The sequence below is a fragment of the Copadichromis virginalis genome, linkage group LG19, assembly GCF_057382275.1.
Source record: "Copadichromis virginalis isolate Kocher_CV1m ecotype Utaka linkage group LG19, C_Virginalis_male_GT1.1, whole genome shotgun sequence".
Lineage (NCBI taxonomy): Eukaryota > Metazoa > Chordata > Actinopteri > Cichliformes > Cichlidae > Copadichromis > Copadichromis virginalis.
Window position 1 is genome coordinate 246,434 of NC_140636.1, and position 23,177 is coordinate 269,610.

Genomic DNA, 23,177 nt, shown 5'->3' on the forward strand with positions numbered 1-23,177 from the left:
ATAAATGGGTAGGGGTGCATAGTCAGTAAAAGTCACCAAGGCTCTGCAGAGCTCCAAACCTGCTCTGCCACAGACAGAAGCATCAAAAATGTGCGCTGGGAGCTTCATGGCATGGATTTCTACAGCCAAGCAAATCTATATGTGTGTGGCCAAGAACCTTAGTCCATGTAGGGCATCTTAGCACAGTTTACTTGTGTCAGCTAGTGAGAGGGCAGCCTTTACATTGTTTTATTGTAGAGTGACAGGAACTGCCTATGAGCTTCTAATCAAGCAGAAGTGTTGACGGAAAATCTATCAAAGGAAATACATTGATGAAAATCAAAGAAGAGAAATATTTATGTGATGTTCCATTTTCCTGAGAGCTGATTGGCTGTGATGACTCCTTCAAGTACTACATGCTACTTTGTCCTGCTAGTTAAGCCTGCTGTCTGTTCTCAGGCCTCCTCCTGTTTCACTGCCATATATCCACCACCAGAGGGCTCCACTGACCTGCCTGCTGACATCAGAGCACACCCCTGTGTCATGTGACCTGGCAGGAGTAGCAAAGCTGGACTCAGACCTGGCCAGGCAAGTTCAAAGGCAGCTGTGGTAGAGAGAGTATATGGGCTCAAATTGTGGTCATAAATATTTTGTACTTGTAAATCAGGATTTGTGTGTGTATGGGATCAGAACGATGCCACCTTGAAATGAAACCGAAAAAAATATTGAAACTGAAAAAAATATTGAAACTGAAATAAATGTACAGCGCGGCTGCGGTCACGGACAAACTTGCATGTGTCTGTTCGGGAATGGCAGATGCTGAGAGGTCCAGCGTTTACATTACCGGCTATTTCAAAGTGACAGCCTGAGGTGTTCTTCAGTAAATTGGACTACCAGACAGGAGGACCTGAGGCCCCACCGTATTATTTTCGGTAAGTTAAATGTGTGTGTAAGCTAATCCGTAACTTAGGTCCTTAGGTGAGCACTCGGCTGTCGGGGAAACTTGTTTTGTAAAGTTCGTTTAGCTAACCCGTGCAGGTGAATGAATTTACCCTGACTAAAGAAACGCACCGGGCTGCTCAGTGACTAACCACGGTTACTGTACTTTCTTTATGAGTATTATACTGTAAGAGCAACAGGCTGGACTCTGCTTCTGCTCCTGTGCAGAGCTGATTATTAAATATGTGCAAACAGCAGCATGTTTTCTGTCGCTTTCCACATGTGGAACGACATTAACGCCAACTTTTAAAAACCTGGCACTTCAGTAACCCCTCATTAGTCAATAGCTACGGATTAAATAGCAAAGCCCGATACTTATGTACTGAAACCAACTACTTCCGCTTGGCAGCTTAAGTTAAAATGTTAATTTTTTCCTCTGATTATTTTTTTAGCACTGACTCTGTATATTTTTTGTTTGTTGCAAATATTCAGGTTAAAAAACTGTCCGAATTATATTTAATGAGTTATGTTCACAAAGTCACATGTGCAGTACTCTGTATAGCTTGCATCCTTTAGGACAAATAATTTGAAGCATTAATATTTCTTGTTCAATACTGAGCTGATAACACCTCCGTATTGTCATGGCCCTGGGTCATGTGACCCAGTATTCTGAGTTTCTTGGTGTTTTGTTATTCTTTTTAGTCTAGTTTCATTTCGGTTTATCTAGTTACATTCTGCCATGTTTCATGTCCAAGTTTTCTTTGTTTGTCAAGTTCATGTCACGTCTAATCTCCATGTTTTCTGTTTTACTTTGAAAGTCTGTATTCAATGTTAGTGTATTCAGTTTCATTTCTCCTGTCCTGTCGTTAGGTTCATGTGTGTCAGCTGTGCTCCCATGTGTGGCCACTTCCCCTGATCATCCCTCATGTGTATTTAGTCTCTGTGTTTCATACAGTCTGTGTCGCGTCGTCTGTGTACTTCCCCCCGGTCAAGTTAAGTGTTTTTCAGGATTCTGTGCAGTTCATGTTTGCCATTTGGTTTATGTTGTTTTTCATGCAGCCGCACGATGAGGTTCCGTGCAGGTCATGTTCATGTCTCTTTCGTCACGCCACTTGGTTCACAGTTTCCATGCATCTGCACAGCATTCTGTTCACAGTGATCATAGTTATGCCTTTCAGTCAGGTTAGTGTTTTTCCAGTTTAGGTTTTTGGTTAGTTGCAGTCTCAGTCCCTGTTATGTTTTGTCTACTCCCTTCTGCATCAGCCCAAATAAAGGCTCGCTTTCAGTTTAAGTTTTCCTTAAAGTGTCCTTAAGTGTCCTTCCCAGCGCTCATGAGACTGCTTTGCTGCACTGTGGTATGAGGTGCTAACCTGTTGACAGTGTTAATTTTAAAATGTATTCCACCAAAGATAATAGAAGTAACATATTCTGAATACTTTACAACTACATGAATATCCTATTGCTGTGTGATTTATTACTATTACCGAAGGTTACTCTCCATACCAACACCAACTAGATGTTTAAATCTTAATATAAATGAGTAACAGTAGGTGCACATTAGGTAAGGCTGCACTTTTTGCAGTGATCTCGTAAATAAAACAGGTCCGCGGCTCCGAACCGTAGTAAAGGGACCTCTGGCTAATACGTTGGGGTCTTATTTTTTTTTTTTCCTGGATCACCTGTTGAGAAAGAAAAAAGAAAACAAGCAGAAGAAGACTAGAGCAATAAAATAAACAACACCATGATGATCTATGGGAATATAACAGTAAATACTAAATGTTAAACATTATTGTGCAGCACGTAAGATCGACAGCGCACAGTGTGCTTTAAGGTAGGAGCCAAAAAGGAGCAGAGCAGCGGCGTTAAGGACGTCCTCGCCGTACCTGGGTCCATCAGGTCCTCCAGACGCGTGAGCAGTTTGGTGAGTTTCACCATTTGCTCCAGGAGCTGCGCCTGGATGACGGCAGATTCCAGCAATACCACCGTCTTTCACTCGCCCAGTTTGAGGACCTGCTGTCCCGCGTTGGTCCCAGCATTGCCCGCCTTGACACCAACTACAGACGCTCAATCCCACCTGCAGAGCGCCTGTCCATCTCCCTGAGGTTAGTAAAAGTGTTTAATACGGTAGTCCTTTATTGATACCTGTGCTAACATGGATGTGCTATGCTATCAATGAATGCTGTCGGTGTTTACTGATAGCAAGCTGTGGTACGGAGACGACTGTTTATAATATTTCTAGTGATACTCGGGTCTCATCAAGTCCCGATTTACAGTGGGGCAAAAAAGTATTTAGTCAGCCACCGATTGTGCAAGTTCCCCCACTTAAAATGATGACAGAGGTCAGTAATTTGCACCAGAGGTACACTTCAACTGTGAGAGACAGAATGTGAAAAAAAAATCCATGAATTCACATGGTAGGATTTGTAAAGAATTTATTCGTAAATCAGGGTGGAAAATAAGTATTTGGTCACCTCAAACATGGAAAATCTCTGGCTCTCACAGACCTGTAACGTCTTCTGTAAGACGCTTTTCTGTCCCCCACTCGTTACCTGTATGAATGGCACCTGTTTGAACTCATCATCTGTATAAAAGACACCTGTCCACAGCCTCAAACAGTCAGACTCCAAACTCCGCCATGGCCAAGACCAAAGAGCTTTCGAAGGACACCAGGAAAAGTATTGTAGACCTGCACCAGACTGGGAAGAGTGAATCTACAATAGGCAAGCAGCTTGGTGTGAAAAAATCAACTGTGGGAGCAATCATCAGAAAATGGAAGACATACAAGACCACTGATAATCTCCCTCGATCTGGGGCTCCACGCAAGATCTCATCCCGTGGGGTCAAAATGATCATGAGAACGGTGAGCAAAGATCCCAGAACCACACGGGGGGACCTGGTGAATGACCTGCAGAGAGCTGGGACCAAAGTAACAAAGATCACCATCAGTAACACACTACAACGGCAGGGAATCAAATCCCGCAGTGCCAGACGTGTTCCGCTGCTGAAGCCAGTGCATGTCCAGGCCCGTCTGAAGTTTGCCAGAGAGCACATGGATGATACAGCAGAGGATTGGGAGAATGTCATGTGGTCAGATGAAACCAAAGTAGAACTTTTTGGTATAAACTCAACTCGTCGTGTTTGGAGGACGAAGAATACTGAGTTGCATCCCAAGAACACCATACCTACTGTGAAGCATGGGGGTGGAAACATCATGCTATGGGGCTGTTTTTCTGCCAAGGGGACAGGACGACTGATCCGTGTTAAGGACAGAATGAATGGGGCCATGTATGGTGAGATTTTGAGCCAAAACCTCCTTCCATCAGTGAGAACTTTGAAGATGAAACCAGGCTGGGTCTTCCAACATGACAATGATCCAAAACACACCGCCCGGGCAACAAAGGAGTGGCTCCGTAAGAAGCATTTGAAAGTCCTGGAGTGGCCTAGCCAGTCTCCAGACCTCAACCCCATAGAAAATCTGTGGCGGGAGTTGAAAGTCCGTGTTGCTCGGCGACAGCCCCAAAACATCACTGCTCTCGAGAAGATCTGCATGGAGGAATGGGCCAAAATACCAGCTACTGTGTGTGCAAACCTGGTAAAGACCTATAGTAAACGTTTGACCTCTGTTATTGCCAACAAAGGTTATGTTACAAAGTATTGAGTTGTATTTTTGTTATTGACCAAATACTTATTTTCCACCCTAATTTACCAATAAATTCTTTACAAATCCTACCATGTGAATTCATGGATTTTTTTTTTCACATTCTGTCTCTCACAGTTGAAGTGTACCTCTGGTGCAAATTACTGACCTCTGTCATCATTTTAGGTGGGGGAACTTGCACAATCGGTGGCTGACTAAATACTTTTTTGCCCCACTGTAATTCGATTTATGCCGTTATCAGTGTTTGAATGATAGCATGGCTGTGGTGTCATATCAATGTATGCTCTCGCTGTTTGCTGATATCAAACTGTGGTATGAGGACCACTGTGGGTTAATCTTTGTAGTGATACTCACTCCTTTCTTTTTATTTAGACCTGGTTTAATTCTGGGATAGTTGAATATTTGTATATAATCCCAGCAGACTGTTTTAGATTATATCTAATATATATCATGTAATTATCCTTGTAATTACAAAAGGTTTTATGTAAGATTTATGTTTTGTAATTTAAATCTGACATCACAAAAGTATTTTGGAATTTGAATAATGTATTTTGTAACTGCAGCATTTTGTCCAGGTTCCTTGCCACCGAGGACTCCTTCAGGACCATCGCATTCAGTTTTCGAGTTGGCGTGTCCTTGGTGAGCCAGATCACCCCCCAGGTAGCGACGTCCATCTGGGACTGTCTAGTGGACGACTTCATGGCTGTGCCTTCAACTGAAGACTGGCGGTGCATTGCAGAGGGATTCCAGGAGCGCTGGAACTTCCCTCTCTCCCTCACAGTAGAGGTTGTATCTGCGCTCCATGGAGCTCCGTCCTGAAATTGCGGAGAAGTGTGTGTGAAGGCAACGTGTGTTCTCCACAATTTTCTGTGCTGTTTGGACAAGAGAGGGGCACCTGCTGTGAGGGGTGTGGCACCTGCTGTGAGGGGTGTGGCACCTGCTGTGAGGGGTGTGGCACCTACTGTGGTGGAGCCGTTGCAAGGCCTGGGTCGTGTAGCAGCAAACAACTCCTCCAGAGAGGCTGTCCTGGTGGGGGAGAAGTTCATGGCCCACTTCTCGGCGGAGGGAGCCGTGTCTTGGCAACCAAAGGAGTAGCCTGTTTGAAGTCTGAGTGACTTCCCCACAACGGCTCTTTTGAGAGCCACCCACAAACCTCTAAAGAGTGTTCCTGTCTTTTTTAATTTTTCTTAATAAATGGAGCTCTACTCCAAAATAAACTAACCTCTCTTTACTCTCTTAAAGACATATTTACATATAATTGTTACACAAAGTTTTGGCTGTCTCACCTTGTTTTGGTACAATCTGCCAGGTGTAACAATTTTTAATCATGTTTTTGCTGGAGAAGTGCAAGGTTTTAGTCAACACCATCAGACACAAAGAAATGTAAAAATATATATTTTAAATTAAGTTGTTTCAGCTATTTTGACTATTACCAGCTTCTCTGTTCTACTGTTTATGCACATATGTTTTCAAAGTAATTATACCACATTTAAAAGTAAGATTGTTTTGGCTTTTTATTATTAGAGTTAGGCAGCACGGTGGTTAGCACTGTTGCCGCACAGCAAGAAGGTCCTGAGTTCAATTCCAACATCAGGCCGGGGTCTTTCTGTGTGGAGTTTGCATGTTCTCCCCGTGTTTGCATGGGTTCCCTCCGGGTACTCCGGCTTCCTCCCACCGTCCAAAGACATGAAGCTTGTGGGGATAGGTTAATTGGATAATCCAAATTGCCACTAGGTGTGAATGTGCGAGTGAATGTGAGTGTGAATGGTTGTCTGTCCCTGTATGTTGGCCCTGCGACAGACTGGCGACCTGTCCAGGGTGTACCCCGCCTTTCGCCCTATGACAGCTGGGATAGGCTCCAGCGCCCCCCGCGACCCTGAAAAGGATAAGCGGAAGCGAATGGATGGATGGATGCATGGATTATTAGAGTTACAGTCATACATATTTTCAGAAGCTTGTATTTAATCTCCATAAGAAACGATCATATTTAGCAGCGTGAAAATTACATATTTATTTAGAAAATTACGTATTTTTATTGGAAGATCATGAGGGAGGAAAATATATGGTTCTTCAAAACAGAAAAATAAACAAAAAATCCATATTATGGAGTTGACAAGTGGTGACACATGAGTAGAAAACAGGATATTATTTCTTTCAAAATGACCATTAAACCTTAACAACCTTTGTAATATCACAAGACACATCATAACAATTCTGTTTTTGCACATGTCAAGTTCTACATCTTAATAGTTCACCAGCAAGTAGCTGCCTACTGCTCCTTGATTCCTAAAGTTCTCTGTGGTTGTGTGTTTAGACGCTGCTGGACTTTCTCTCCTTTTGACTCTCTGTGCTTGTTTCCAAAACCTTCTCTTCTGCCTTTTTTTCTCTTCCTTTCAGATCACTGATGTTCTTTATTTTTCCCTCTTTCACTCTATTTCTCCATCTTTCCCTTTATGAGAAACTCAGGCTGGCTGTTAATTTTTTCTCTACTTATTTTTTGATCATCCCTGTTCCTTCTCTTTTGTTCCTCTACTGACAGCTTCCTCTTTGCTATTCTAGCCTGAAATGTACCATTTTGTAATTGCTATAATTTTTCTGAAGCATATGCATTTACACATATTAAGGATGAATATTCACAACACAAATATGTATTAAGCAACAGAAATGCTATCCGGTCTTTAAGTCTGATGTCATTAGCCGTTTCCAGGTCCAAACTCCGCTGCAGATCCCAAAGTCAAAGGAACTCTGCGGCATCACTGAGAGTTACAAACTGTCTAAATTCTTTCATCTTTAATAAAATGATCAGTGTGGCTGTTTTACCAGGTGTAACATCCAGGCATCCATGAAAACAGAATATATGAAATTTAACAGAGTTAGAAGTTAGCTCGCCGGTTTCCACCTTAACACCAGCTCTGCTATCACTTCCAACATAAATGAAGTCAAAACTAAACAGCACTGGCGTTTGTAGGGTTACTGATGTTGGACTAGCTGGTATATAATGATGTGCTACGTGATTGCTAGCAACACAGCTATGTTAGCGTAACATAAACACAGTGAAACTTTTTTCCACTTGATAAAAGTTAACGTGAGGGTTCCCGATGGTTAGGCTGACAGTGATCACTGACTGTTTTTAGGGGCTTGTTCAGATTAAATAGAACAAGATAAAAAAGAATAAAAACATGTTAAAACACAACAGCCTTAATAAACACAGAGTAGTTTGGACCCGAAAGCAGGGTTCATACATCATCACTTAAAAGACCAGCTCTCGGGGCAGAGATAGCTCAGTAGATAGTGTTTGCCCCATGATCGTTGGGCAGGGCTCTAGACTAACTTTTTGCCATGGGCGTACGCGTACCGGCACAAAAGTTAGGCGCACACAAGTTTTATAATAATTTATATAATATAATGTGTTTTTCTGGATACACTGTGCTTTTTCAGCATTCAAAGATTGATGACACCGTGTCAGAGCACTGGCTATGAATTTCAGAAGGATCAGGCCTTAACTTAACAGAAAAGTTAGCAATAGTTCTTTTCCTGTTACAGCTACATCCACTTCTGTCGTGCCCAGGCTGCTCACTAGGGCTGGGTATCATCACTGATTTCTATAATCCATTCGATTCCGGTTTTCAAAGTCCCGATTCGATTCAACTTAGCCTCAGACAGTCAGAAATATTATAATTCTGATCATTTATCAGTACTGACTTCATCAGAATTGTGAACATCACAGCAGATTCCTTTGTGTGAAAGTAACTGAGAATAAAACACAGAAAAACATGAAGGAGATTTTCCTGGTCTGGCTTTTTATAGCAGATAACCTTAAAAATATTCTACAATGTTCTGCATATAAAGTTTAAATTTCTTCAGTACTGAACAACAGAAAAAATGGGCTTTCTTGAAGAAAAAGACAGTAGCCGACAGCACTGTAAACAACGGTAGACTGGTGGGTAATAAGCGAATAAATAATACAGAAAACAGAGATTGGAGACGGGAAACTGTTCTTGAAGTACAGAGAGAGATAGAGAGAGAGCTAGCTGTGCATGGATGTGATTTTAATAGTCGTGGAAGCAAAACAGCAAAATTCAGCTCGGTGAATTTTGGTTGGAGAGAGACAAAACCTGCAGCTCAGAATCAGCGCAAAAAGACGTAAACACATCGCGGACCGGACGCATCAGATTCGCTAAGCTCCGACAGCGTGTCCGTCTACGGGCCGTCGGGTGAGAAAGCCGAGAAAGACAAAGTTAATTCTGATGCGTCGGGTCCGCTCTGTGTTTACGTCTTTGTGTGGAGTCCGTGTACCTGCTCTGATTTGCTGTTTGGTTGTTGTTGAACTGGTTTTGTGAGCTTTAATCTGAGAATCTGGCGTTTCTGGCAAAACACAGTTATATTTAAAAGTCGATTCAGGATTTAATGAATTGATATCGCTTTATTCAAGCTACTCACCTCCCACTTCCACCTGCACTTTCAACTGGACCACGGCCAATCAGAGAGGTCCCGCCCCTTACTATCTCTGATTGGTTTAGTCCACGATAGGGACAAAATGTGTGTCTGTTGTTGACCACAGGGAAGGTTGCAGATTTTTTTTTTTTTTTTTTTGCTACCCGAACAGTTGGTCGCACAGGTGCAACCAAATATTTTTTTTTAGTCGCACCACTGAAAAATTTGGTCGCACTCTAGAGCCCTGTTGGGGGTTCAAATCCACCAAACAGTGGCTATCCTGAGATACCCTTGAGCAAGGTACCGTCTCTACACACTGCTCCCCGGGTCATGGATTGGTAGCTGCCCACTGCTTCACTGAGTAAATGGGTTAAATGCAGAGGACTAAGCATTTTCCTACAGGATTAATAAAGTATACATTAACTATGAGATTCAAGATCAGGCAAATTCCATAATATTCGACACATCTGTAAAGCAGAAATATCAGTAAAATGCACAGGAAGTAATATGACTGAAATAGTAATAAAAATAACTTAATATAATTAGTGAATAGGACACTTTTGTGACATTTGCCAAAATCATTAGAAAAAGGGTCAACACCGTCAGGCAAAAATCCTGATGGTGCTGACAAAATACCCTACTTTCTCTCATAGCACGTTTTTCTGACAGACGCCATCTTGTTGTTCATCAGTTGCTTATGGCCTCTACTGTGGTGTTGATGCACTATGGTTGTGACACAGAGTTTTATCAGAAAGGTATGCAATAAATGAAATAAAAATTAAAAAAACTCACCAGAGCAGTGACCTCATGGCATGTGTATCAAACAGGAAGTGGTAAAGGGGTCCTCACAGTGTAAGTTACCCACAATAATTCCTGATTTTTTTGTACTTTTTAAAAAATCTGATGGTGTTGACAGAAACTTTGGACATGTTTTGTCCCTTATCTCAAGAATCACTGATATATTCTCAAAATCTTTCATAAACTGCCTGCTTTTCAGGAATGAGGTGGTAATTCGATTTTGGAGCAGTTCTTGAGCCATAACCAATGATGAGCAGCTTTCCTCACTGTCACTGGTACGGTGCTGCACTGATGCCTTCCTGAGAGCCAATGCAAGCACAAAGAGTTAAGTCAGCAGTTTTTTGATGAGCTTTCAATATTTCCTTTAACTAACGGGGAGTGAGGTCCTTTTATCTCAGGCATGTCAGGAATACTGAAACCTGGGCTGACTGACCTGACCACAGCCTCTATGACTTCAGCATCACTGTGTCCTTTACACAAGAGGCTGACTGGCCCACAGATCTTGACACCTCTCCTTACTGTCACTTCTTGAAGCCTGTTTGCTGCTGTAGGAAACACGTTTTATGGAGCTGTCAGCTGACTCGGCGATGTTCTGTTCACTCTTTGACACACCCTGCTAATTGCTTATATTAACATCTCTTGGCTGGTCTGAGAATGGGTTGGCGTTCCCCGGACAAGCTGGAGGAGGCTTCTCTGCTTGGGCTGCTGCTGTGTTACTGCTGCATTTCTGCTCATCAGACTCACCTAATGAGATGGCTGGAACTGTTTCTTTTTGGCGAGGTGTCTGATGTCAGCTGGCAGTGATGATGATGATGCCACTCGAAGCTGCTTTTTCAAGTTTGATTCAGTTAGTCTTGAGTGGAAGCGCCTCTTTGCAAGAGTCAGTTTTGAAAAGACCTGTTCAAAGTGGTACGTTGTCCCAAACAGAGATGCAAATTTCAGGGCATGTCTCGCCAGGATGGGAAAAGCCTCAGCATGAACGTACAGTTTGTGAAAGTCCAGCAGAGAGAGGCTGTTATACTTAGCTTTGAGCTCGTAGTTGTTTTGCAGCCCAATTATTTCCACTTGGAAAGTGTCTGGCACAGATGGTTGCACATTAAACGGCGTAGCAAACATCTCCAGTTCCTTTTGGATATTCTTCACATCTTGAAACCTGTCATCAAATGCCTGAATGAGTTTTGCACAACGACTGTTGTTGTGATTTGGCGCTACACAAATAAAATTGAATTGAATTTAGAATTGTCCCTATTGCCAGTCTTGGCAGCCGGGGGTCAGTCCGCCAGGGCCTCCGCTCCTGGCCGCCACCCGGCACACAATGCACCCAGCTCGCACTGGAACGTTTCGCAGCCAAGTGTGAAGCAGCGGGAATGAGGATCAGCACCTCCAAATCTGAGGCCATGGTTCTCAGCCGGAAAAGGGTGGAGTGCCCACTCCGGGTCGGGGATGAGTTCCTGCCCCAAGTGGAGGAGTTCAAGTATCTCGGGGTCTTGTTCGCGAGTGATGGGAGAAGGGAGCCGGAGATCGACAGACGGATTGGGGCTGCAGCTGCAGTAATGCGGACGCTGCACCGGTCCGTCGTGGTGAAGAGGGAGCTGAGTGTAAAAGCGAAGCTCTCCATTTACCGGTCGATCTACGTCCCTACCCTCACCTATGGCCACGAGCTGTGGGTAGTGACCGAAAGAACGAGATCGCGGATACAAGCGGCAGAAATGAGCTTCCACCGAAGGGTGGCTGGCCTCTCCCTTAGAGATTGGAGCCTCCTGGGCGCCTCCTGGGTGAGGTGTTCCAGGCATGTCCCACCGGGAGGAGGCCCCGGGGCAGACCCAGGACACGCTGGAGAGATTATATCTCTCGGCTGGCCTGGGAACGCCTTGGTATTCCCCCGGATAAGCTGGAGGAGGTGGCTGGGGAGAGGGAGGTCTGGGCCTCTTTGCTTAGGCTGCTGCCCCCGCGACCCGGCCTCGGATAAAGCGGATGAAGATGGATGGATGAATTTAGAATTTGTTTGTTTTATTTTATTGTGAAAGAACTATAGAGGAAGCGACCACCTTTTCGCACATGCGTAGAAAAACATCCTAATTTCCTGAACCGATCAGGCAGCCAAAGGCAACAACATGGCTGCTGATAGCGATGTGAGTTTGTTTTGTAACATGTCAGTGGTCGTGTCCAAATTCATGGGCTGCATCCTCCTGAGGACCCGGCCTTCGCGGTCTATGTGGGCCGGGTCCTGAGAAGGTCGGGTAGGCCGGAAGTAAACGGCTGTTAAATTGGACGGTCTCGCCTTCGGATTAGCGTCACCGCTGTCTCGGTGGAGTTTAATAAACTCGGCCGTCTGCTCCTTGCTGTCTAAAATATAACAGGACACTGGAGTAAACTCTCGACCATCTCACACTTCTGTTTAATCAGTTTTCTGTTTGACGTTTATTCAGCTGTGTGAAAACCAAGGAGGAACCCACCTGGGGGATTAATAAAGTTTTATTTTATCTAATCTAATAACTTTAATCTCAGCCAAACCGATTTACTCACGAACAAATAAAACACTGAAAAAAGTCCAACAATAACATTTTTAGGTTGTCTAAGTGACTTATATATCACGTTTAACCTGAGTAGCGAAAGTCTGCGGTGATCTGAATATGATGTGCCGGGAGTTGTGCCGTTCTCTGCGGCTTCAGTGACCCTCGAGCTCCCGGCTAGCTATCGAGCTGGTGGGTAGCAGACGTGTAGGGACCTTGCTCAGGGGTACCTCAGCTTAGCTTTTCACTTGATTCAAACCCCCAACCTTCTGATCCCGGGGCAGCCACTCTACCTACTGACCTATCCCTCACACACGTTTACATCGTTGAACAAGTCTGTGCTACAGAGCACGCTGCATCGCTGCATCGCTGCATCGCTGCATCGCAGCAAAGAATGGGTTTGGAGGATTTTTTTAGAAGTGATGAATTGCTGCAGCCCCAGATTACGCCAATGAACACAACATATTAAAACCAGTCTGTGTAGCACTCAGTGGTCCGTGCAGTGACAGTGCTGACATACATGCCAGTACAATGCAGTTCTGCAGCTTGTTGCTCTGTGTTTCAGTCGGACTGTTTAGTTTAGCTGGATTGTTGCTGGTTGAGAGAAACTGAAGCTGGATGTCGGGCGTGTACCAGAGATCCTGCTAGTAATGCCTTCTGCTGTTTATCTTGTGTTCAGTCAGGTGCCGATGTTTGTGCAGATCCAGCAGAAGTGGAGGCGGATGTATGCCGGAGAGTGCAAAGGACCAGGCGTGCGCACCGACTTTGAGATCGTTCACCTGCGTCGAGCGCCCGTGCAGTACAACCACCTGTCCGGCCTGCTCGACATCTTCAAATCTAAGATAGTAAGTGCTCTGGAACAAACATCTTTATATGGATCATATTTCAAGGTTGTTTGTTTGTTTTTAATAAAGAAAAATTAAAATTGTGCAGCCACAGAGCGTCATGTACCCATGTTCTACAAGTATCACCTCAGCATCCTGTTCCAGACGATTTTAGGACGATGTGAATCCTGTTAAATGCAACTAATAATCATAAAAGCATCCACGAAGTGCATGTAAATGTATTTTCTAAAACATTTATTCATCTGGTTTTTCCTGCTCATGTACAGTCTCTCCTCCTCCTCCTCCTCCTGCTGTGCTCTGACAGTCACACAAAAACTGTATTCAACTTGAAAATAACACAAACATCTTATCTTATAATAAGAATATATTCTTGTAATAGTTCGTCAAAGAGCAGGTTGATAACAGTACAGCACACTGCTTAGTTATGTGAACATTGGGAAAACAGAAGAGGAAGAAGAAGACGTCTAATTCTGTGTAAATTCGGTTTCTGGATTTTTGTGGAGTTAATTTGTGAATAAAATAAAGACTGTTAGGAAGTGGATGTCGGTTTAATGATCAGTTTGTTTGAACTTTGTTTATTCCTATTCCTGGAAACACAATGGATTCCCAGACATCACGTTGTTTAACCCTTTCATGCACAGTGGTCTGCAGCTATTCAAAGGCTGTTTTCTTGTATTTGTGTTGGTGTTGATGGTAAACTTGCACAGAAACACTACACACTGATGTCTCCATACCCTTCATAAGTCAAAACCGATGTTGTCCACCTAAGTGGACATTTAAAAAATGAAGTTCAAAAATCTTATATTCATTCCTAAAGAAGAATAAAAATCCTGATTGATGTTGTCATCATCCACACATGAGGGTTAAATGTGTTCAGTATGTTCCCAGAAACAGCCGACAATGACGAGGTGTAATCCACGCCTGTACAGAGAGATTAATGCTGCAGCTTGTTACCATAAACATGAGCTGATGTCTTCCTGTTGTCATCAGGGTTGTTCCCTGTTCCCTCTGCCTCCAGTCAACATCGCCATTCGCTTCACCTACGTGCTCCAAGACTGGCAGCAGTATTCATGGCCACAGCAGCCTCCAGGTAGGCAGTACATGTCATGTCATTAATACACAAATAGAAAAATGTAATATTATTATTAAGAAATTATTACATTTTTTTTAAATACATGTCAGCAAGTGGCTGACATCCAGAAACCCTGCCAGTGGCTTTTAGGAGTCGTGTGTGTGATGCAGGTCATGTTGTTGTTTCCTGTGGAACGATTGTACCTGCTGGTTCCAGGTCGTTCTTCTGATAAGTCTTTTCACTCGTCTGTCTGAAATCGTGTGGGGAGCGCTTGGTCGTGGCTGGTTTATCGTAAATAAATAAAAACCCTGCAGGGGCAACGCCAGGTTTATGGCCCCAACAGTGCTCACTGGAACCTTCAGTAACTTAGAAGTTCTTCTGTAGCCGATGCCATCAGTCTTAAGTGTGCAAAGGTCTTGAGAGAGCTTGTTGGTTTTACCCATCATGAGACGCTTCTTGTGTGAAACCTGGCTAATGAGGCCATAGTTGGGACTGAACCGGCTGATATTAATTTGCACTAAGTGGCAGGATTGCTCTGTAATTACTCATAAATGTGTCTTTTTGCACCTTTCTTTCTGTCCAATACATTTCCCCCGTGTCATTCTTCATTGTTAGACGTCATGTATGGACATCTATGGTGGCGCTGGGTGATATGAGGAAAATGTAATATCACAATATTTTTTTGCTATATCACAAAACACGAAATAAATCACGATATGTTTAAGTTATTTTCAACCATATAGGATCTAAATTTGCACTTATTCAAACCGACCATTCAGGATGGTTTTCTATTGTCAACATAAAAATGATCTGAATGAACTGAAATGTTTTCTTTTAACCATCAGCTGCACACAGAGGATTTTCACAGATTACAGTATAATCACAGTAAGTCTCTTTCTGTGGTCAACACTAGACTTTAACATCAAAAGATCACAGCAACAAAAAACGACGTCAAGAAAAAAATCATGAGTCAAAATAAAACGACTGAAATGAAAAAGCTGCTCTGTTGTTCTTATAAAAATGGCAAAATAAAAAAAATGGATGACATCAAATTACAGAAACAAGTCGAGACAGTGACTATAAAACAGTTTATTTAATGTTTGCTTGGTGTGCAGGGAGACGTTGACATGCAGGGTTTAAAACATCATTTCTTTTGCAGCGAGATTCATTCTCTCACCGTCTGAAACTCCTGATGTCGCCATATTTTTACCTGTTCAGTTCAGTTCAGTTTTATTTATACAGCACCAAATCACAACAACAGTCGCCTCAAGGTGCTTTATATTGCACAGTATCGTACAATAATAGATACAGAGAAAAACCCAACAATCATATGACCCCCTATGAGCAAGCACTTTGGGGACAGTGGGAAGGAAAAACTCCCTTTAAACAGGAAGAAACCTCCAGCAGAACCAGGCTCAGGGAGGGGCGGAGCCATCTGCTGTGATTGGTTGGGGTGAGAGAAGGAAGACAGGATAAAGACATGCTGTGGAAGAGAGACAGAGATTAATAACAGATGTGATTCAATGCAGAGAGGTCTGTTAACACATAGTGAGTGAAGAAGAAACACTCAATGCATCATGGGAATCCCCCGGCAGCCTGCGTCTATTGCAGCATAACTAAGGGAGGATTCAGGGTCACCTGGTCCAGCCCTAACTATATGCTTTAGCAAAAAGGAAAGTTTGAAGCCTAATCTTGAAAGTAGAGATAGTGTCTGTCTCCTGAATCCAAACTGGAAGCTGGTTCCACAGAAGAGGGGCCTGAAAACTGAAGGCTCTGCCTCCCATTCTACTTTTAAATACTCTAGGAACAACAAGTAGGCCTGCAGTGTGAGAGCGAAGTGCTCTAATAGGGTGATATGGTACTACAAGGTCATTAAGATAAGATGGGGCCTGATTATTTAGGCAGGCATCGAACTCCAGGCCTCGAGGGCCGGTGTCCTGCAGGCTTTAGATGTGTCCTTGATCCAACACAGATGATTTAAATGGCTAAATCACCTCCTCAACATGTCTTGAAGTTCTCCAGAGGCCTGGTAATGAACTAATCCTTTGATTCAGGTGTGTAGACCCAGGGTGAGATCTAAAACCTGCAGGACACCAGCCCTCGAGGCCTGGAGTTGGCAAAGCCTTATTTAAGACCTTGTATGTGAGGAGCAGGATTTTGAATTTTCACCATCGTACGTAGAAAGACTCACAATACATCGAGTTTATTTGTTATATTGTTTGATTTAAAGTTTGTATAGTTTAAAGTTGTTTCTCTGCATGTGTGGATTGGATGGGTTGTTACCAACATCTAGTGAGAATTTCATGTGAACATCACCTTTAGAAATATATGTAGACAATTGGTGATGCGTTCAATATGTTTTACGTGTGTGTGTCACAAACAGAGGTTGGTTGTGTTACTGAACTCCCTGACTGTGAGGAAGCCCTGGGTGGGCTCTGGTGACAGACTGCCTGCTTTGCTGTTTGGACGATTATTCAGTTTTTTGTGTTTTTTCTGGCAGATTTTGATGCGCTCCTTGGTGGCGAGGTGGGGGGGGTGGAGTTTGGGAAGTTTCCATTCGGTGCCTGTGAGGAGCCAATAAGGTAAAAACTGATGATACTTTCTAAAAATTACAGTCACATGTTTTCTGCACACTGAGCAGTCGGTGTGACGGCTTTGTTGCTTATCACGTGGTCTTGGAGCCTCTTCATCATCATCCTTATCTGTGGGTCTGAGGAAGACTTACTTTGTTTGCTGTTACTGTGTTTCTGTTTTTCACTTTTGTAGTGAACTTCATCTCGCAACAACCTGGCCTCATCTTATTGAAGGCATAGTTGTGGATAATGACGTGTACAGGTAAGGCTGTGTGTGCAGTGTTCTGGTGTACTGTACTAAGAGCAGCTGCAATATACCAGCTAGTTCGTTTTGTTACCTCGCAACACTCAGCCTCACTGCAACTGTGTCACCAGCTGAGCCACGAGGAAACCGATGGGCTCAAATTGTGGTCATAAATATTTTGTACTTGTGAGTTCAAACTCACACACTGCCAGGGGACCTGAGCGCAGAGTTTTACACACAGTTTGTTGCTTTGTGTCTGTAAGACGACCTTAACAAAAAAAAAATTGTAACTCGTGTAAATATTTTTTACAAACACACAAATTCTCATCTGTAGATGCACAAACATGAAATCTTCAGATATTCTGGCTTACAAGGTTACAAAGCTCACAACTACACATTTGATTTACAAGTACAAATGACCACAATCTGAACCCATAGAAACCAGCACTAATCAGCCAGTGACCACAGCTGATGCTAGCGTGGGCTAAAGTGCACCACACTGAGTGATGAGGTACCCGGGCTAGAAAGACAACTCCAGTTTGAGGCGCATGTCCTCCTGACATTTGGTGTTTGTGTTAACGATCCAATGGAAAAGCTTTGATGGGAGTGAGCTGTTCACTTGCACTATAGCACACAAAACGCTGCGCTGAGCACTGAGTGTTGCATCCGTGTACACACTGCATTGCTTCATATTTCACTCGTAAAGTAGGAAATGGGTGGAGCAGTTTATTAAAAGGGTAAACGTACATGGGTTTGATTGTAAGGCCCAAACAGAGCTGGCACAGGTCTAACAAGCATGAAGGGACAAACTGAGTGTGACATAAGGAAATGCTTACATGTGTAATTATCTTGATTACTGGTGAAGGACTACGTCACATGTAATCAAACATGACTCATTACTTATAAAAACCCTTTAACTAAAAGTGTATCAGAAACTCTCCTCTACTGTTTACTCTGTTTATCACCCAACAGTGACCTCGACCCTCTTCAAGCTCCTCACTGGTCAGTTCGAGTCAGGACGGCTGAAAATCCTCAGTGTTTACTGGGTAAGTTAAGCTGATCAGTGGGACACTCGGGGACAGAGACCATGATGCTTTGGGGCAGACCACAGAGGTTTTACTAGTCAGTACAGATTTCAAACACACCGCTACATACAACATTAAGGTCAGTGCATTAAGTGCACTGACCTTAATGTTGTATTTTTCTGGTTGCTAATACACTTGGATCCATTACAAACATACACATTGTTGTGTGATGTGTGAAGACTTTTTATGGCTTTGTTTTTTGTCCAAACAGCACAGAGGAAACTATTTCTAAGCTAAAATTCATGCATCAAATGATACGCAGCAGATAAGACGGATGTAATCAAGCTACCGATAGAAAGAACATAGTAAAGGACAAATAAAGTGTCTTTTTTTCCTCATTGTTCTATGTGTGGGCCTCCTACTTCCTCCCACAGTCCAAAGACATGCAGTTAGTGGGGACAGGTTCATTGGGGCCCTAAATTTCCCACGGTGTGAATGTCTGTCTCTGTGTTTGCCCTGCGGCAGACTGGCGACCTGTCCAGGGTGTGCCCCGCCTCTCATGACAGCCCCAAGCACTTTACATGTGATGTAAAGTGGACTTTTCTTTTGTTGCCACGTCCATGATTTAGAAAATGTTACACAGATGTTGTCCTGCTTCGCTGTGCTGAAGCGTGTGCTTCATGAAAAGTTTGAATAAGAAAATATCAGGTCAGTAACTGTTTGTGTTCCCTGTAGGTGAGGCTGTGACAGAGCTCTTTAAACTCTGCTGTAGGACTGAGTGTACAGAGGAGATTCCTGGAAGAGGATACGCTGAAGATGAGGGCAAAGGTCAGGTTCCTGGCTTTACTTGTTGAGTGACCATACTGCATTCTGGAAACGTGCGTAGCTTACTGGGAGATCTGGGCATCTGTGCTGACCCGGGCCTCAGCAATTGAACAGAAACTCTTGGATGTGTTTGTCGTCTGTAGAAAACAGTGATATCAGCTCTGCTTTGTCCAAGCTGACCGAGCCAGCAGCAACTGTGCCCATTTCCAAACTGTCTGTCTCCAACATGGTGCACAGTGCCCGGAAGCACATTCGCCGCCATCGACGCATCGATGAGTCGCCCCTTAACACCGAGATACTCAATTCTGTCCTTCTGGTAAGAGTTAATCATGTAACCTGTTTAAAAGGCATTAACTAGTCGGAGTTGACTAATACTTGACTGAGTTTTAATGGTTTCAGCTCATTTTATGAGGAAACTGATTCTGACAGAAGAGGTGTGGATCCCGTGTTAGGAGACGGTGAGCGTGATATTCAGAGCAGCAGAGACCTCGGAGCGTGTGGTAGTTTGACTCGTACTGATGTGGCTCCTCTGCTTCTTTTCACAAACAGTTTTTCCTTCCTGGTTACTGTTGAGCCCGTCACACTCAGCAGCTCGAGCTCGAGCTAAGACAGCCTTGAATCTTCAAACTACAGCCGTAATTGCATTTATGTCTTAGAGTGCTGGCCACAGATATTGATCCCATCTGACAGCAGCTCAGTAAAGCACAAGAGCGTCATCTTAAACAGGATATCAGGCAGCGTTCTTATTTTTATTGTCTACTTCTGGTCACATCCTGCTTTTGCCACTGAGCGATCAGCATCCTGTGTTTTATCATGAAGTGATGACTACGTGAGCTGCACTTGTTTAATTCTTCTAACATCTAGAAAACAACAGAGTTTCTAAATGACAGACTTATTTATTTGTGTTTGTGTCTCTGTTTCCAGATGCTGCTGTGGAGAAGTCTGACTGTAAGAATAACACTCAGCTGTCCAACTCCAGTGGGACATCGGAGCAAGAGAAAACCTCTGATTATGTATGTTTGCCTCTTCACCACTCGCACACTCAAGGTTACACTCAGGTCAGGTCCAATATAAGTTTCAGAGTGAAGACAGGCTCAGTGCTGTCAGTACTTTGTCAGGATTTTTATTGATTTCATGGTCTTTTCCCTCGTTGTAGAACCTTTTCCACCAGCTGAAGTCGGCCCCCAGTGACAGTCTGACCTACCGTCTGGCTCTGTGTGTGTGTCTGTTCAACTATTACTACGGTGGGCTGCGGGCTGTTCTCTAAGTAAATATATTTCTAAAGGTGCTTTGATGTGAAATTATCACCAGATGTCGGTAACAACACTTCCAATCCAGACGTGCAAAGGAATCAAACCACAGATGAAGTTGTGTAATAATACAAAGTGACACAGGGACATTTATTTATTACTTTATACAAATGTTGGTGATGACAGTTCATGGCAGCGTCTGTATGGAGAAACCAGTCCCATCATTGCTCATGACTTTGACCCACTCACCACACAAACAGTCTATAAATCCCGAATGCTCCGTGGATCCTTCCCACAGATTCAGCTCAGGTGATTGGCTGGGCCGTTCCAGCAGCTTTACTTGATTTCTCTGAAACCAACCGTTTCCATTGGCTGTGTTTGTGATCATGGTCTTGCTGAAACATCCATCCTTGTTTCATCTTCATCATCCTGGTAGATGGCAGCAGATTCTAATCAACAATGTCTCCATTCATCCTTCCTGGAGTTATGTTTAATGTCTCAGTGCTGTACGCTGAATAAACAGCCCCCCCATGATGCTCCCGCCTCCAGACTTCAGTGTTGCTGTGGTGTTTTTGGGGTGAAGCCACCCAAACATGGTGTGTTTACAGCCTTCAAAGAGTTCAGTTTTGGTCTTTTGTGACCAAACTATATTAAAGATAAAGCATATTGTTGTACCTATGCATTACACTGGAGCAGAGCTTACATACACTCAACAAAAATATAAACGCAACACCTTTGTTACTGCTCCCATTCCCCATGGGATGGACGTAGAGACCTAAAATTCATTCCAGATACACAATATAACCATCCCTCCCAAACAGTGGTCACAAATCAGTCCAAATGTGTGGTAGTGGGCACATCTGCTATATTGAGATAATCCATCCCACCTCACAGGTGTGCCACATCAGGATGCTGATCTGACATCATGAGTAGTGCACAGGTGTACCTCAGACTGCCCACAACAAAAGGCCACCCTGGAATGTGCAGTTTTGTCTCACAGCAAAATGCCACAGATGCCACAAGCAATGAGGGAGCGTGCAATTGGCATGCTGACAGCAGGAATGTCAACCAGATCTGTCGCCCGTGCATTGAATGTTCATTTCTCAACCATAAGCCGTCTCCACAGGCGTTTCAGAGAATATGGCAGCACATCCAACCGGCCTCACAACCGCAGACCTCGTGTAACCACACCAGCCCAGGACCTCCACATCCAGCAGGTTCACCTCCAAGATCGTCTGAGACCAGCCACCCAGACAGCTGCTGGAACAATTGGTTTGCACAACCAAACAATTTCTGCAAAAACTGTCAGAAACCGTCTCAGGGACGCTCAACTGCATGCCCGTCGTCCTCATCGGGGTCTTGACCTGACTCCAGCTCGTCGCCGTAACAGACTTGTGTGGGCAAATGCTCACATTCGATGGCGTCTGGCACGCTGGAGAGGTGTGCGCTTCACGGATGAATCACAGCGCTTTGTGTTCTGCGTCCTGATTGGCTGCAGACTATTGTTGATCTCCTCCGTGCCGTCTCTCCTGTACAGTACAGAATCGCTTATTCATTGATTCATTAATGATTCATTGATGTTGAATTATCTCTCAGCTGCTCTGTTCTCATGTGCTGGACCTGAAAACACGGTTTGATCTTTGGTTTCTGTAATACTGGACTTATTTGTCTACGAAGGTTTGAACTTTGAGAGCTTAAACAGGAGAGAAACGTGTGAAAATGTTCATGTCGGTCTGAGTGTATAAAGTGTGTAGTGACGGGTTTTACCTTAAAACATCTATAATAATTGTAAAAAATAAAGTTGGCTACTTCAGATTTCACCAATCGCAGGTTATTTTTAGAACGTAACTCCCGCGATAAACGAGGGAGCGCTGTATACAAATACTGAGAAGTATAAAATTTGAATCCTGTCTCTCTCTGAGGCGCGGGGGGAAAAAATATCGACAAGTCGATCAACATCATCTACAGATACATTCGACATCTCGAGAAATGTAAATCGCCACTTGATTCGTCCATTTGGTTGAAAAACCCGACCTTGAACAAGGAGCGAATATCACACCAGAAACTAAGCGCTATGCGCCGGAAGTAGCATATGCTAAGGCGCACAGGTCTAAGTTATAGGTCTAAGTTCCCCATAATGCACTGGGTGTTTCTTCTTCACTCAACATGTGTTAGTACACCTCTCTGCATTCAGTCCGTCTGCCCCTCATCTATCGATGGATGTTAGAGGCTTTGGTTCCCACTGTCGCTCACAGACGGTCACCTAATGTTTCCTGTGTAACTGCAGGGTCTTTGCCTTATAACATAGAAGCAGCTTGAGGTAACTGTTGTTGTGATGCTGTGTGTGTGTAATAAAGCTCCCTTACTGACAGTGGGTCACCACAGCTTGTAGCTCCATGTATTTGATGCGGCACGTTTGCCCTCGCTGACACAACCTTAAAGGGATTTGTGTGTATGAATAAAGTTTATTGTTCATACAGTTCATTGCTGTATGTCTGTGAAAGGCTGAATGAGGGTTGTAGCTCCCTCAGCAGCTGTGGAGCGATGGCTCGTGGTCACCTGATTCAGCCCTGGAGATGTGGTTGGTTAGACACGCTGCTTTAGTTTACACTACAAACCACACTCACCTGTTTACACTCCTTTTGTGTTACAACCACCTTGTTACACTCAAACACCAGATGATGCATCTGAGCCAACTAAGGATTCACTGAGACTGAAGAAGCTCGAGATCATAAGAATTTGAGGCTCAGCTGATACAGTATCATAGGAGAATCCAACCATTGTATGTCAAGAGACTATAGGCAGTGAAAGCTCCATCTGGAGGAGGAACGACGTGGTTCAGAGCGTTGCCTCCTGCAGCTGGTGACATGTTCAGATTTCAGCTCTGTCGATTAGAAAGTCTGTTTTTGTTTTTCATCTGTGTGTTGCTCTTTCATCCTTCTTCCTGTTTCTTGCATCAAGCTGGCTGACTTCACCACTGATGAGGTAACCATGAGCAGTAAGCCTCGTGTCGCTCACAGTT

General features: G+C 43.7%; 1 protein-coding gene across 1 annotated transcript in view; it reads left to right on the plus strand.

The window, feature by feature from the left end:
- Positions 1 to 737: 737 nt before the first annotated feature.
- The window catches only part of LOC146685306 (rab3 GTPase-activating protein catalytic subunit-like), a 28,080-nt gene continuing 5,640 nt past the window's right edge, over positions 738 to 23,177 (plus strand). The window contains exons 1-12 of the mRNA XM_085442379.1: positions 738 to 755; positions 844 to 911; positions 13,001 to 13,166; positions 14,157 to 14,256; positions 16,739 to 16,820; positions 17,005 to 17,073; positions 18,028 to 18,101; positions 18,816 to 18,908; positions 19,049 to 19,221; positions 19,318 to 19,405; positions 19,830 to 19,918; positions 20,062 to 20,169. Of these exons, the coding sequence (XP_085298505.1) occupies positions 738 to 755; positions 844 to 911; positions 13,001 to 13,166; positions 14,157 to 14,256; positions 16,739 to 16,820; positions 17,005 to 17,073; positions 18,028 to 18,101; positions 18,816 to 18,908; positions 19,049 to 19,221; positions 19,318 to 19,405; positions 19,830 to 19,918; positions 20,062 to 20,169 (1,128 nt within the window). The remainder of the gene's footprint in view (positions 756 to 843; positions 912 to 13,000; positions 13,167 to 14,156; positions 14,257 to 16,738; positions 16,821 to 17,004; positions 17,074 to 18,027; positions 18,102 to 18,815; positions 18,909 to 19,048; positions 19,222 to 19,317; positions 19,406 to 19,829; positions 19,919 to 20,061; positions 20,170 to 23,177) is intronic.